This window comes from Urocampus carinirostris, chromosome 9 (assembly GCF_059441175.1).
Source record: "Urocampus carinirostris isolate Australia breed hairy pipefish chromosome 9, RoL_Ucar_1.0, whole genome shotgun sequence".
NCBI classification, from domain to species: Eukaryota; Metazoa; Chordata; class Actinopteri; order Syngnathiformes; family Syngnathidae; genus Urocampus; species Urocampus carinirostris.
Genome location: NC_142357.1, coordinates 23,836,526 through 23,852,211, shown reverse-complemented (window position 1 = coordinate 23,852,211; position 15,686 = coordinate 23,836,526). Strand labels below are relative to the sequence as shown.

The 15,686-nt window shown below is 37.6% G+C and overlaps 1 protein-coding gene across 1 annotated transcript; it reads left to right on the top strand.

Annotated features, from left to right (window-relative positions):
* The first annotated feature begins 66 nt into the window (after positions 1-66).
* Positions 67-7,626, top strand: fnta (farnesyltransferase, CAAX box, subunit alpha). The gene is made up of 9 exons (XM_088343312.1): positions 67-261; positions 2,435-2,520; positions 2,700-2,814; positions 2,927-3,031; positions 3,457-3,583; positions 4,842-4,990; positions 5,149-5,211; positions 5,355-5,544; positions 6,914-7,626. The coding sequence occupies exons 1-9, from the start codon at positions 140-142 to the stop codon at positions 7,061-7,063; spliced, it is 1,107 nt and encodes a 368-aa protein (XP_088199438.1). The 5' UTR covers positions 67-139; the 3' UTR covers positions 7,064-7,626.
* The last annotated feature ends 8,060 nt before the right edge of the window (positions 7,627-15,686 follow it).

Sequence of the window (15,686 nt, the reverse complement as noted above, 5' to 3'; positions counted from 1 at the left end):
AAAACACTTAAGAAACACTGGACTACCATATGCTAAAAGTCCCACTGACTGTAAACGCATCTTTCAGTAAAACCGGAAATGGCGTTCTGGTTGTTCTTTACGGTTGTAACAATTTGACTGGCAAGCTAGCAAATTAGCAATGTCGGGAATGGAGGATATTTCCAACGATTCGGAGACTTTTAACGAAGATAACGAGTTTATTGTGGAGGCTGGAGACCATGTCGACGATGAATTTGATATACACCGATATATGTTTTACAGGTATCTTTCTTTACTCTTGGACAAACGCTGTTGTGTTTCACTAGCTAGCTGTTGAGCTAATTCAATGAATTGTCTACTTCAGGTAGACAATTCACACCTTCTTAGCATGTGAGCCATTTACAAAATGTCAACTTTACCGATGACAAAAAAATGCAAAACATGTCATTAATTTCAATATATTGAGTATTCTTTCTGCATTCTTGAATTACTTTAACTTGTCTCTTAAAGTAATCCATCACTGGTTTAATGTTAACAATACTTCTCAATGCATGAGAAATAAAATCTAATCCTGTCCATAAAGTAAAATAACGTAATTAAATAGTCAAATTGCAAGTGATGACACCGTGATTCAATTAAAGTATTTTATTCCATTGTCACCAATGTTTTTGTCCAACGGTGCCATTGCAAGAGTTAATAACACTGACAACAACAGCGTCCAGATGATGAAGGTGCTGTATGTGAGTCAGATCAGGAAGTTTCTCTTGTTATTGGTAATCATGGAATCCAATGCTATCCGTTTCATGTGGGGGAGCTAACGCCCACCTTAGAAAATTGGCAATGAGAGAAATGGGCTGCGCCAGGCTGTACTTGCCCGAGACATAACCCAGGTTGTAAAGGGATCCATGAACTGCAGTCCTGCTAATTTTGTGAATGCACACATTTGTGCTAAACAGTCGTAAATGTTAATTTGAGTACCTTTTTATGTTAACATCCGTAGGTCGTAATGATAAACTCCAATGTCTTACATTTTATGATATATGAAAGTAATTGTTATATTTAATTTGATCCCTTAATCAACAAATACCCATTGCATACTCAGTAAAATGCAATATTATTTGATGAAGATACAGCCTTTTGAGTGACAGTTTCTTGCTCAGACCATCAGTACCCTAAACAAGCGCACAAGACTGAGAGAAAAAATATTATAAAAAAAAAAAAAGATAATTCATATCTTATTTGAGAAATGTATTGCTGCTAAATGTAATTGCACTACTTTTTTATCGCACTATTGTTCTGATGCACTTACAACTAAATCCAGTCTCAAAGCACGACTTTGTAAAATGTCTAATTTTCCCAACATTTTTTTTATGCTTATTACATGTGTGGAGCTCGGCGCATTTTCTTCTTGTAAATAATGTTCAATATTTTGTTTTTCTTGGTCTCTCTATCTACCCTGGTCATATCCCTCCGACAGCAAGACAAACAATACACAATAACAAAAAAAAGGAAAAAGTTGCAAAAAACACAAATTTTGACCATGGCCAACCCAAATGCCCAAACAAGTCAAACACCTCGGCACACAAGTCGATCATGCTTTCGTCCCTCCAGATGAAACGGGACACAAGAAAGCGGCCATGTCACTCGGGTCAGGGTGGTGCAACACACTCTTCTGTTCAAAAGCAGGGCCCGACAGCTTTCACTGGTTTACCCCTGCCGTATCATACAGGTGCCAAGCCCGCCCCTTAGAACACGTCTAAACATCCCACTATCCTTTCACAACACCTCTCCAACTCCTTCCTATCACTAACAAGAGCTCTAGCTTCCATTATATTTAGACCTCTTCCCTGCAGTGCACTCATAACACCATCCATCCACGTCAATCGCGGCCTTCCTCTTGGTCTCCTCCCATTTACTTTTCTTCTTCAACATTTGCTCCTCGTCCATCCTCTCCATGTGTCCAAACCAACTGAGTACTCTCTTATCCACACGCTTGCTAAGTTCCACTACTACTCCAGTTCTTCCTCTCACGATTTCATTTCTAAATCTATCCAATCTTGTCACTCCTAACATACTCCTCAAACATTTCATCTCAAAAACATTTAATTTTCTTCTCAAATCTGCATTCAGGCTCCAAGTGTCTGCACCATACAACACAGTCGGCACAATCACACTCTCATACAGCGCTCTCTTAATATCCATACTCATACTCTTGTTACTCACCACTCTTTTTAAATTTAATAAAGATAATTCTGATTCTAATTCCAGTATATCTAAAAGAGTATTTACAAAATGTGGAGGGTTCCAAATTGTTACTGCTGCACAAGCAATGTTGATGTTCTTTTAGATCACGATTAACGTAATGAGCACCCCAGTCTACATACTTTGGATCTAAAAGATGAGTCAGTAAGCAGCCGAGCTTGAAATATTTATTTTCATGTGTTGTGCTTTTAAGAGACAGGAAAGAGTGGGCTGACTTGGAGCCTGTACCTCAAGATGATGGACCGAACCCTGTTGTCAAGATTGCTTATTCAGAAAAGTGTAAGACATTTGTTTTTGTGTCTTCGAGAAGCTGCAATGATAACAGGACTTACTTTTTATTTTCTTACTGTAAAGAAAAGTTTTTGCCAAATGACTTATTCTAAAAAAAAAAAAAACAAGAATAATCCCATTTTGGTTCCTTTTGTTGTTAACGTTAGTGTCTTTTTCCCTCTCAACAGTCTCTGATGTCTTCGACTATTTCCGTGCACTATTGAAAAAGGATGAAAAGAGTGAACGAGCTTTTGCCTTGACAGCCGATGCCATCGAGCTGAATGCTGCAAATTACACTGTGTGGTGAGTTTGCTCATTCTGCATTATTATCGTAGTTTTATGAAGTTTCCTAATGACCACATATTTATAAGGTACTGTAGGCACGGCGATAATAGTAGTGTGTTGGATCATGCAGGCACTACAGGCGAGTATTACTGCAAGCCTTGTCAAAGGACCTAAGGGAAGAGATGAAATACATTACAGCCATCATTGAAGATCAACCTAAAAACTACCAAGTCTGGTCAGTGCATGAAAAGATTTTGCAGATCAATATAAAGTGGTTCATAAGTGGCTGTCTCTATGAGAGAGAGATGGTAATATGTTTATTCTGTTTATAATATTGGATACCTGCAAAGGAGATTGCATAGGATGCCAGTCCGTTATTTTGAATATTATACCTCACTGGTGTTCGTTATTTCAACTATAACTTATCGTTTCTATCATTGTTATCATCGGATGTGCTTGTTGTAACCTAGGAGATTAAATGAAAAAAAAGTGCTTGGGGAAGGGCTTTTAGAATAAGTTTGGAATTCAACATTCTCTCTTTTCTGTACGGCCCTTCCCCGTACTCTTAGAAAGTTCCAAATCCATTGATGCCATCCCTCCTTAATTTGAGTGTCTACCATATTAAAATGATCAGATAGTCACATGGAACATTTGTTTCAGGCACCATAGACGTATAGTGGTTGAGTGGTTGAATGATCCCTCTGAGGAGCTGGAGTTCATTGCAGACATCCTCAGCCAAGACGCAAAGAACTACCATGCGTGGCAGCATAGGCAGTGGGTCATCCAGGTTGGTGCTGGATTTAAGATTTTACATATTGAGCTATTTTCTTTGTAAAAAAAACTGGCATTTGAACACAAGTGTCCAATCCTTTTTTAGTATTCTCTCGCCCTTTCTACTAATGCATCTTTAGTGCATTGCAGATTTTTTTTGTTTTAATATGTTCCACGGAAAAATACATACTTTGTGGAATCAGGCTCCTTTCTACCTAAACTATTAGGGGAACTGCCTTTTGTTTCCTGGTCGCTGATTGGAGCAATCCTAATGAATCGTTTACATGTCTAGTGACAAGCGATAAACCCCGCATACATGCCTTTTGCAAGAAAATTGATCGGAGGTTCAAGCACAAACGAGAACGTTTCGCAGATAGACGTTTTCGTATTTAACTTTTGACTTTAAAAAAAATATTTTATTCATTTTACTCACTATTATCAACAAAGTACTGTGTTTGTTACATGTTTGTTTGCTCCATTGGTGTGTCCTATCTCTTTATAAGTTGTGCTTGTACATGACTCGCCAGAAACAAAGACTTTCTTTGTACGAGGATGGATGCCACTGTGGCATCCATTATATATAGATGGATATTTCTCTGGCATTTTCACCGTGGGGGCAGAAAAAAAAGGAAGCGTCCTTGAGAAATCAACCAATACACATACTTTTTAGCGAGTAGGCCCGACTTTGCGTGACTCATTCCTTTGTATGAAAAGTCCAGAGTGCTTTCAGCATGAATGTAGTAAAACAGATCAATTAACATGTTTGCAAGTAGAAATATGTATATGTTATAGTATGGGCTACCAAAAAGTAAGAATTTTCTGTAGACACCAATTTATAGCAAATTGCTAAATATGCATTTTCTTTGAAAAGTACAATAAATCAAAAACAAATCAAGCATTTTTCCTTTTTCTTTGAAAAATGTAGATTTTTTTTACAGCTCTATCCATACCACATTTGTACAAAGACATTTTTAATGAACGCTTTTTGGTTGTTTGCAGTTGTCTAAGAACCACTATTAACCGAAAAACGGCCATTTTAAATACTACCAGGAATTTTTTTTTTCAAATCTGAAAATTTTCTATACATATTGAAAAACGGTTTTTAATATTCGGTATACCTGTATTGTTCTTACTCAGCATAGATTAACCTAATGCGGGTAGTAGTTAGGGAACAGATTAATGGCAAAAATCAAGTGAATACTGTATAGCCACTTAAACTGCATTTAGCTGAGTCCTATGGCCATTTATAGAGTATAACATTTTTTTCCTTCCAGGAGTACAAATTGTGGGACAACGAGCTGGAGTATGTGGAGAACCTCCTGGAGGAAGACGTGAGGAATAATTCCGTGTGGAACCAGAGACATTTTGTCATTTCACACACGACAGGCTTCTCGGATCGAGCTGTACTTGAGCGAGAGATTGAGTGAGTGCGCCACTTTTATCGAAAGCATAATCAGATACTATTTCTTTTAAAATAATAGAGGACAGTAAAAATGAAAAGAGCATTTTTTTTTATTTTAAGGTTTTGAAAAAGAATACAACATTTAGAATTACCATGTGCAATTTGCATTTTTATGTAAGGTACTGTCTAACCCAGATCAAGAAGGCTCCCCACAATGAAAGTGCATGGAACTATTTGAAAGGGTGAGACATTTTTTCTTTAACAAGAAATCGACCTAAAATGAATATTCTTGATTGTACTGAGAACAAGTGTTTCATTGGTAGTTCGACTTCCTTTTCTTCCTGATTCTTTTAATCAACCCTGTTTTCCCCTTCACTTTATCTAGGATGCTACAGCAAAAAGGTTTGTCATCTCAGCCTGGCCTACTGGAAAAAGTCCTGGAGCTAAAAGAGACTCATTGCTCCCCATATCTTCTCGCCTTTCTCTTTGATTGTTACGAGGACGCTTTGGAAAATGGCGATCAAAGTGGAAAATCGAGGGAAGAAAGACTCCAAACTTTAAAAAAAGCTCTAGAGGTAAGTATTAAAATCTCAAGACTTAATTTGTGGTATTTTGGGTTGCCTAGAACAGTAGACCCCCGGGTTAGGGCGTGCCTACCTATGAATGTTTTCTCGTTTAATCCCCACGATATTGCAATTTCCCTACTACACAATATCAACCAAAAATTATTTTGCCTCCCCAAAAACATACCAACTTGGTGGTATTTAGGCATCTTGCTGTGCGAGATGCAACCCTCATACACATCTAGGATGCTTGTGTGCTATTGGTCAGCATCATATAAGATTTTGGTCCGTTATTGGTTTGCGTCATGGCATCATAATGATGCCGACAAGTTAATAACTAAACTCCAGCCCACAATGCCTTTTCTCTCTTCATTCAATTCATAGTCTTCTGTGCGTCATAAAATCTTTGCCAGTTAGCACCATACAGGTCCCAAGACGCAGAATGGTGCTTAAGTGAGAAGCAAACACATGATAAGCATATAAATGGGGCTTGGGATCATCAAATACGAAGAAGGCATTCACATTGTTACCCTCTTTTAGAAACATGGCCGTGACGAATCGACGATCGGGACAATTATTAAGAATAAGGAGGCGATTAAAGCAACGAAAGACAAGACACTCGTAACATATGGAAGTTTTAGGATCAGTTCTCATTTTAATCTGCTGACCCCCCTGAACCCCCCCCCCCCTACATCCACCCATTACCTCCATTGTACCAGCTCAAGTCACATTACACCAAAGATAATTAAAATTATTTCCTGTACAGTAATCCAGTTGTTTATTGAGGGGGTTTCCTTCCAAAAAGAATCTGTGACGTAGAAACCTTTTTTATTTTATATACAATTACATACTTTATCATACACTGAAACCATAAAACCATATTTACAGGCTCAAGCATTTGTTTAACAATTAAAAGTACTGTATAAATGTGTGTGTGTTATTTTTTTAAATTCAACAAATAACTACTGTACCGTTTGATAAAAAAAAGCAGGTAGACTGTTAAGCCAATCGAAATGCACAATGCCAATCTGTGAACTAGTGAAAAAACAAACCGCTTTATAGCAAGGGATTACTGTAAATGTATGTTTACTTGTACTGTATAATCATATACACCTATAATTGGTATACTTACTATTTACTTGATACTATTTTGTTAGTAGTATTTAATATTTATGGACAATTTAATGTTTTTACCTGGGTGTTTGGGACACAATCTAATGACAGTAGGTTTCTATCCCCCACCATACGACAATTTCACCTTGCGACCCCTACCTCAGAAGCGATTAATGCCATATCCCGGGGGTCTACTGTATAGTGGAAGATGAATGGGTATGTTATCTCAAAACACTGCAACTAATAATCCTTATTTTCTCACTTCAAGATTTGTGGACTCTTAGCTGAGGAAAAGGACAGCATCCGCAAGGAATACTGGCTGTTTTTGGGACGTTCTTTAAATAACAAATACGGATCAAATGAGCCGGTTGACGCCGAACTTGCATCCCCGATGGCTGAGGAGCAGGAGACAAATTAGACTTATTTTATTTGATGCTAATGTACTGCACTTGTCTTGCAGTTGGTGGAGGAGGCAGAGGAAAAAGAAATAAACAGGTATGTGTCAAATTGAAGGCAGTTGTTGGCACACTTCCAGTTGTCTTTAAAACACATTCTGTTCAAGTTTCTTATCAATTAAAACCATTATTGTCTCACTCCTTTCCTTTAAAGGCACAGTAAGGATGAAATAAGTCTGCTTTATCAACATGGTATTTTCCGCTTGTCTAAATTGCATTCAAATAACAGTGTTTAAAATCACGGATTAGCACTGAGCAATACGCCCCAGGAGGTCATAAATGGAGCTGCATGGCTTCTTCCAGCTGTTTACATCATTGCGGTATACAACCCCCTTCCCAACTCCTGCTTTTAAAGCAAAAACAGCATTTGCATCCTGTTCCACTTCTAATAAACCTCGTCAGCATTTATAGGTAGACTCACCAGATGGCGTGCTGAAATGCCAAAAACGTTTGTCTCTGTGGAGCGAAAAGTATTTACCTGTCAAATAAAGAAGGCAGTGAAAAATGCTGCTTTTATTGCTTCCTAGTGGTGGAGTAGTGAAGTGTTTCTGTACAATTGAAGGCTGTGGTGTACTAAAAAAGAAATGAGCAAAATAATTACGACAATGCATTAAGTTTCAGACAGGTTCAAAATATGTGGGCACCCAATCTTTAGCATCTCCCATTCTCTTTTTTGATGAAACTTTAATCTTTGAAAAATCGTATTTGAGAAAAATATGAGTATGACTAAGTCGGGGGTCAGGTACAGGTGGCTCTGGAGCCACATGCAGCGCTTTGGCGCTCTCTAGTGGCTCCTCAGCGCTTTTTCAAAAATATTTGATAATGGAAAATTAGATGGTTATGTATGCGTTGCCTTCCTCATAAGGCTTACAGTATACAAAGATTTTATTTTTTTGCGGCTCTTAACATGTATTTTTCCCCATATTGTGATTGTGGCCTCTGCAGCCCTTTCATACATTGTGCGATTAAGGGCACAAATAACTGTGACTTGCCTTGACTATTGTTTTGAAAATGATCAAAATGTATACTGTACTGCCTTTTTGTTTGATTTGATCTCAAAAGGTGTGCAAATATCCAAAATAAAATGTTTAATTCAGTGTTACTATTACACAACAATGGACCTCATCAGTTTATTTCCAGAATACACGACGAATAAATGATATAAATGTGTAACAACCTTTTTTTTGATCCGAACCACACCTTTATTTTTCATCAAATAATTTCGAGGTTTACTGTCTTAAAAATGTTTAAAAATCAATTCCTTGCACCAGTTTCTTTCATTTTATTCCGTTCTTTTGAGGTGTCATAGAATATATTCTCTTTCAGTGTGTGTTAACAATTTCTGAGTTTAAAGAGCTTTTATAATTGTTTTTTCCAATGCGTCTATTTGCCTTTATCTAACTTTTAGCATTTTTTTCTTATATTCGTCCCCTCATGTTTTGGTTGGTGTAGCATGTAAATGGTGAAAGTAAGAGAAGGCCTATTTTAAATACACTCCAAATGCCACCCACAACCCCCCAAAAGAAGAAAAAGAGTTATTTGAGAGCAAAAGTGCACACACATGCACGTGGCACATAAATGGGTTGATTGTGGCTGCAATGATGTTTTCAGCCAAAAGATGGCGGCAGCAGATAGAAAATGTTCTAATTTCAGGCAGCACCTTTAAATAATCATGTCGCCTACATTGACAGTATAGTTTTTTTTAATCACGACAGCCTAGAAGGTAATACAGGTTATTCATTTTGGTCAATTATTGCTCTGTAATACTTTTCTTTTTACTACATTGCAACCTGTTTTACTGTGTTATCTTGTTTTCTAGAAAAATACTAAAAAAGATACTTAAAATGTGAGTGGAAGACTTTTTTCTACTAGTTGCTTTTTTCTTTGCTTTTTTTTTTAATAAAATGCAAAAAGTATTAAAACCAGCAAAATGACATGCAAGATTTTTATATTATTTGATTTATTTTTAAGAAAAAAAATCATTTAACGTATTTCCCCTACTGCCTCATGAGGAGATACTTCTTTATGAAAAGGAAAGAAAACGGTATCCTGCTGCCACCTACTGATATGGATGAATGTTACACTTACTCTGCTGATCAATAGAAAAAAAACAAATCTATTAACCAACAGTTTACTTTATTTTTTTGCAAATTCCTGCAGGGAAGGTCTCATGGCACACTAGTGTGCATCGTCACACCGCTTGTAAAACACTGAATTAATTATGGCTGTCAATCTATTTCATATCGATTTTATATCGGTAACTCAGTTAATGGTTTGCTTGGAATACTTTATGCTCCATTATTTCTCCCAACTTTAATATGAACATGAATAAGGACATGGATTTTCCAATGCAAGCTTTACATTAGCATGGCCCTTGCGCTAATAGTTCCTAATGTCACCGTCCATTAGCATTAGTAACATGTGCCTTCTCCGCCTTTTAGTCCTTAACATGAATAAAAAAAAATTGACGCCATTAAAAGGGCATTGAATTAACTCCATTGATAACTGATTTATCCGAATCCGGGCAGATGGTCACACTCCCGCATCGGCTCATCATCGCACGGCTACCATCGCTAGCTGCTTCAGAACTCCGATTATTATAACTTTGCCTAAAACTTAATATTCCGAACTTTTTTTAAAACCTATTAAGCTTCGACTTCTATTCCTCCTCCTCCGAACACTCGCGTTGATTGCACAGACGAGGGAGAAACGCACTTTCAATATTAATCTTGTTCCGGACCGGTCTGGACTCATGATTGGCTTCAACATTTCCTGCCGTAATCGAATAAAGTGATAGTGGTGCCAAGTGACCTGAAATCTTTAAAATTCGAGTGCCCTTCAACAAAGAGAAAAACCTCACTTTTATTTTACTTTTATTTCTTACAAGAAAGTTTGACAGAAGCTCTTTTAAGGGCCAGTTAGAAAGATTTATCACTGGCTAACGATTTTAACTTGTGGTTTGCACAATCCCTGGTAGAGTTGTGCTGTTATGTGTGTACCTTTTGAGAGGCGGGGCAGGTTAGCATTGGGTGAGCATTTAATGTGAGTTAAAGACCTATTTTGGGTCTTTCTTTTATGTCAATAAACACCTGAAAGGGCCCCATTGACTATTTGTATAAAGGCGTGTTGTATAATTAAGAATGTTATGTAAATACCGTTTCAATAATTAAATATTTTACCCGTGTATGGATTACTTTCAGTCTAGAAGTAATCGTTTAATGAGTCTGGCCTTCTCTCCTTGTCGACATATGGCCCGAGGGGTGTTTAAACACCCCAATGTTGGCAATGTCCTAACGATTGTTGTTCTAATAGCTTAAATTAGGGGGCTCATACTTTCACAACTTACAAAATTACCAGGTGAAAATGATCTACCCGGCAGAAAAACTGCAAAGCATTTCATTATTTCCAAATGTATTGTACATTTCCTCATTTTAATGAGATGAATTAGGCTTCAAGGGCAGTCTTGTATTTCAAAAGAGCACATCGAATTGAATGCTCATAATATTTCTGGCCAAACGCTTAAAGAAATTAAAAATGACATTCAAATAAAAGTAATAACATTTGAATGTTCGTTCCCAAAGATGCTATTGCAATAGCTAGCAGCTTGATGAATTGAAAAGATTCAAATGCCCAACATGTACCTGAATAATAATTTAATGAATATCATTTTTTTTTGCCTTTATAAAGCATTCGAATGAGGTTCAATGTCATATATTTTGATATAAAAAAAGTTCATGCCAATTCAGATATGTTTGAACTCCGAGTCATTAAATACTCGGTAAATAATAATGATATATTATTTAAAAAAACATGGCGTATAATTGTAATATATTGTACCTTTTACTTACAAAATTTGGACGTCCCCTATTTGTTACTGCACTGAATTAGCAACAATCATTTTCATGCTGACATGCTTCATTTGACCAAAAGATGTCCCTATTTGGCATATGTTATAAAGATAAAAAAAAACAGACTGGCACCTGCACCAGGTTAAGACAATGATGGTACTGAACGTGATGGGCGGAAATTCCAAAAGCGTCCACAATTCAGTCGTTCTCAAATGCACCATCCGATGTTTTCTTCGCTGAATCAACTGTGTCCTTGGGCCGGTTTCGCGTCAACCTGCATAAATCTGAAATAACTAGAATGCAATACGTTCACTCTGAAGATCTTCCTTTCTCAGCCGGTTGCCTTTTAAAGGAGGTGTAATAGACCTTTAAACAAACCATCATGAATCAGTTCCTTGTAAAATATAAAAGCGTGGCATTCTTTTGTCAAATGCGAAAAAATAACAGCCTACTCTTACCACGGTGGATTAATGAGAGGAAAAATATTAACAAGGAGTGCTAGCTCTGTTAGCATGTTTTTGAGATGTTTTGAGGTGTATTTGGTAGGTAACCGCTATATTATAGAACTGTCTATCATTTGTGGTTTGATAAGAAGAGAGACCATTTGGCATAGCCATTATCATTCTCACTACAGGTAAGGTCTAAAGCTTGAGCCGGACCTGAAATTCGACAAAAAGAAACAAAGAACAATGACTGGTGGATAACAAAAAAAAAAAAAAAATAGTGGTGAGAGAGATGCTTGGTACAGCTCTCGCTAATAAGACATAAAAATTCGGCTTTTCTTAGGGCTCTGCCCCTCGAATCAAGGGGTCGGGTTGAGTCGGGCTTTAATACACGCTCATTTTGCTCCTTAATTTCTTCTTCCCCGTGATTAACTGCTATCGGTTCGCATGGCAATGTCCTATAGAGCGTCATCTCCCCCTACTGGTCTTGCCCAAGTAGACAGGTGCATGATATACCTAAACGACACTATAAAATATGTACTGTAAATTCCGGACTATAAGCCGCTACTTTTTTCCCTAATGTTCAGCCCTGCGGCTTATTCAGTGAAGCGGCCAATTTATGAAATTTTTCTAACTGCCACCAGCGGCACTCGAGTACAAAAGGTAAGATTTAGACTGGTGGAATAAGTGCGCCGAGGCATCCTCTTAGTTTGCGTACGAATTGTCAGTCTGACAAAGGTTCTTTCTGATAATGAGGAAGTCGCCCTTGATGGCGGCAGTTATAAGGAGAAAGATGAGGACGGTTAACCATGAATTTCGCAATTGCGGTATGGCTTGTTTTAACAGATACGCTTGATGCGTTGCGAGCGTGTTATTACTAGCGCGTTTGTACCTTATTTTATTATTATTAAAGCTTTGAAAACTCTCTCGGTGTACAGTCTTTCTTTGTTAATATGTGTAACCATGTATAATATGTATTTGCAACTGTATATTTTTATAATGTATTTATTTTAGAGACTTATTGTGATATGTTTTCTACGAGCAAATCAAAAAGGTTGCGGAGCAAACGCGGGCTGACGGGAAGTGGGGTGAAGCTGAGTTAAATCTGTTTGTTGTTGCAGCGGACAATAGTGGATACCGGTATATATTTTTCCCACCCTTAACTTTGGAAATATACATTTTTTTCATTGGATTACTTTCAACGGGACCCGGACTTTAAAGGTCTGCATTAAATTCTAATTACAGGTATCATTTTCTGTTCATGTTGCCGATTGTGGTTTTTGGATTGTATACTATGTTTATAGTTACAATCGCGGCACCTAGTCAAATTTGGGATAATCTTTTGACTTTGGTACATGTTTTAATGTGGGCGAATGCGGCTTATATACAGGTGTGGCTTGTGTAAGGACAAAACCAATAATACCCGTAAAATGTAATGCGTGCGGTTTATAATCTCTGCAAAATATTGGATATATTCGTTTTATGATACTGGAGAAATTGGGAAATTGACTTTGAAATTCCTTAAAAAGTGCTTGAATTTGGCCATGAAAACGGTGTAGGGACCCTGTATGTTTCTGGATGCTGACGTTAAGTCAAACGTGCCTCCGGGCAGAACTGTTAATGGCTCATAGGCATCCATTATTATGCAAAACTGTAAGGTCTGTAATGCTCCCTCTCTAGATTATAATTTCTAAACTTTCCTACTAGAGAACACGCCCACGGTTCTTCCCAACACTCACGGTTGGACTTAAGCTGCATCATCATCTCGTTCTGGCAACAATGCGATGACTCACTCGCATTGATCTGGAGCGAGCACAATTCCCCGCTTCCAATAATTTACCTCGTAATCGCGAGAATCCTCCTCACTTACATCTGCTCCACGCGGGGACGCGTTCTCCTACGCACGCAAATGGTTTTTAGTAAAGACGACGATGCCTAATTCGGGTGGGAGGAATGCGAGGAGGCCAACTTTGGATTCTAGCACCACGGAGAGCGCTCATTTAGAAAATGGACATGAATGAGAATATAGATATTCAAGATGTATACCACACGTTATAGTCATTACATCCACCGGTAACTAAAAAAAAACATTTTCAAAGGTGTTCACTATGCAACAATGTTCATGATTCTAATTTTTTCATGCAAGGGCTAAACATTTTTGAAGCTTTGATAATGTAGTTGAATTGCCGGAAAACTTCTAAAGTTGCTTCTCAGCTCAAAAGAATAAGGTGTTTTTGGCCAATGGGTTACAAGGGCCGCCGAGTGGTTAGCACGTCCGCGGCACAGGATTAAATCTAGCTACTAGCCTTCCTGTGCGGAGTTTGCATGTTCTCCCCGTGCTTACGAGGGTTTCCTCCCACATTCCAAAAACATGCTTTTCAGGTTAATTGGCTGGTCCAAATTGTCCCTAGGTGTGAATGAGCAAGGGAATGGTTGTCTTTCTGCCACTGGCTAGCAACCAGTTCAGGGTGTCCCCTGCCCACTGCCCGAATACAGCTGGATGGGCTCTAGCACCCCCGCGACCTTACTGAAGATAAGCGGTGCAGATAACAGATGGATGGGTTACAACAACCGCAACATTTAATCTTTCCTAAACCTTTTCCTGATTTCTAAAATACAAGAAAAACCCATTTAAGTCAGTTTATTCATAGTTCATTTTCAACTGTCTAAAATAACAAACTTCAATATTTACTTAAGCACTTTCTATCACTAATACCCAGACAACTACCATGAGACATTCATGAAGTCTGCACATGTTGCATTTTAGGCCAGAGGTGGCGATCATGAGTATAGTGAACTGTTGCACCTTAAAGGGACGGTAGGTATTATTTAGCATCTTTTAGTAATGAAAAACATTTCCTTCATTAAAAAAACAATATTGATTTGAATAATTGGCAAAAATTGATTAAATTATCTTACATAACATGACCCTCACCTAAAGGGAGCTGACATTTTGCTGCTCCAAGTACAAAACATGGAAGGATAAGCAAAAGCAAAACAGAAGAAACATGGTTCGGTCACTTATTATTATTATTATTATTATTATTTAAATCTCTGTTGTATTTTCCCTTGTGCCTTTAAGCACTTGATTTCAGTTGCACTACACAATACAGCGACATCTAGTGGTAAAATAATACCCACTTTTCCTTTAAAGTTCAACTCAAACACATACCACGCATATATACATACAGTGTTAGGCCTCTATGTATATATGTTTTATATTGATCAGGGGTCTCCAACCTTTTTAAAACTGGGAGCTTTAGTAATTTGCGCAAAGGACAGTTTAATATGCTTTCCAAAAATAACATCGTGATATTGCTATTATATTACCAGGTTGTTATTAGAGGATAAAATACTATCAGTCAACCACTAAACCACGCCAGTAAGAAATACAATTTTCTAGAAAATCAAAAATGAACCATCATGTATTTTCAGAACCAGTATGCGGTTAGGGGGGCTACCTGGTGCCCGCGGGGACTATGTTGGAAACCCCTGATATAGATGCTGTCTGTATTATAGGCAAACTTCAAGTAGATCTGTTTTGGGGAAGACATGTAATAAGAAAATACCAACCCCAAAATGATAATCGTGTTACCTATAATGCTAGATTACAAATAAATAATCCACTACCTGAATCCTCTGTAGGTTTTCAGTTGGGTTGGGGTCTGGGGATGACAGTAACAGGATTTATATTGATGTTTTTTAGGGTTAGAAAAACACATTTTAAACAAGGGTGGCAAGCATTCCTGTATAAAGACGCTCCCCTATTGCTCAATGTAATAATGTCTTTTGTTATTTAAATATATATTTATCCTGTTTCTATATTAAAATAGGACAAATTATGAAAAAAAAACAAAATTACTAAATTTTGCAGATGGTGGATAGTTTGGCAGATTAAAAAACAAAACAAAATAAACATTTAAAATTAGCAAAACACTAACACATCCGCCAGAGACGTTTTTAAAAGTAAATCATTTTGTTTTAGAAATGTTTTTTCTTATTCTATGAGAAAAATGAGAAAACAATCTTAAAAGTAGAAAACATACAGACCCCCTGACCATTCAACTTACGAAAAACGGTAGATACAAACATTTTTTTCGGTATGTCGAAAAACATCCGAACATTGCTGTAAGGGCCCGGTCACACAGCCTTTCACGGGCGTATCGATGCTGAATCACGGCCAGAAATTTCTGCCTGTGAAGCAGACACTGTTGGACGCTTTGAGATCGCGATACAGACGAGATACAGCAGTGCTTTACTCGCGGTCGGAAATTCACACGCGGTTGGCCGCACGA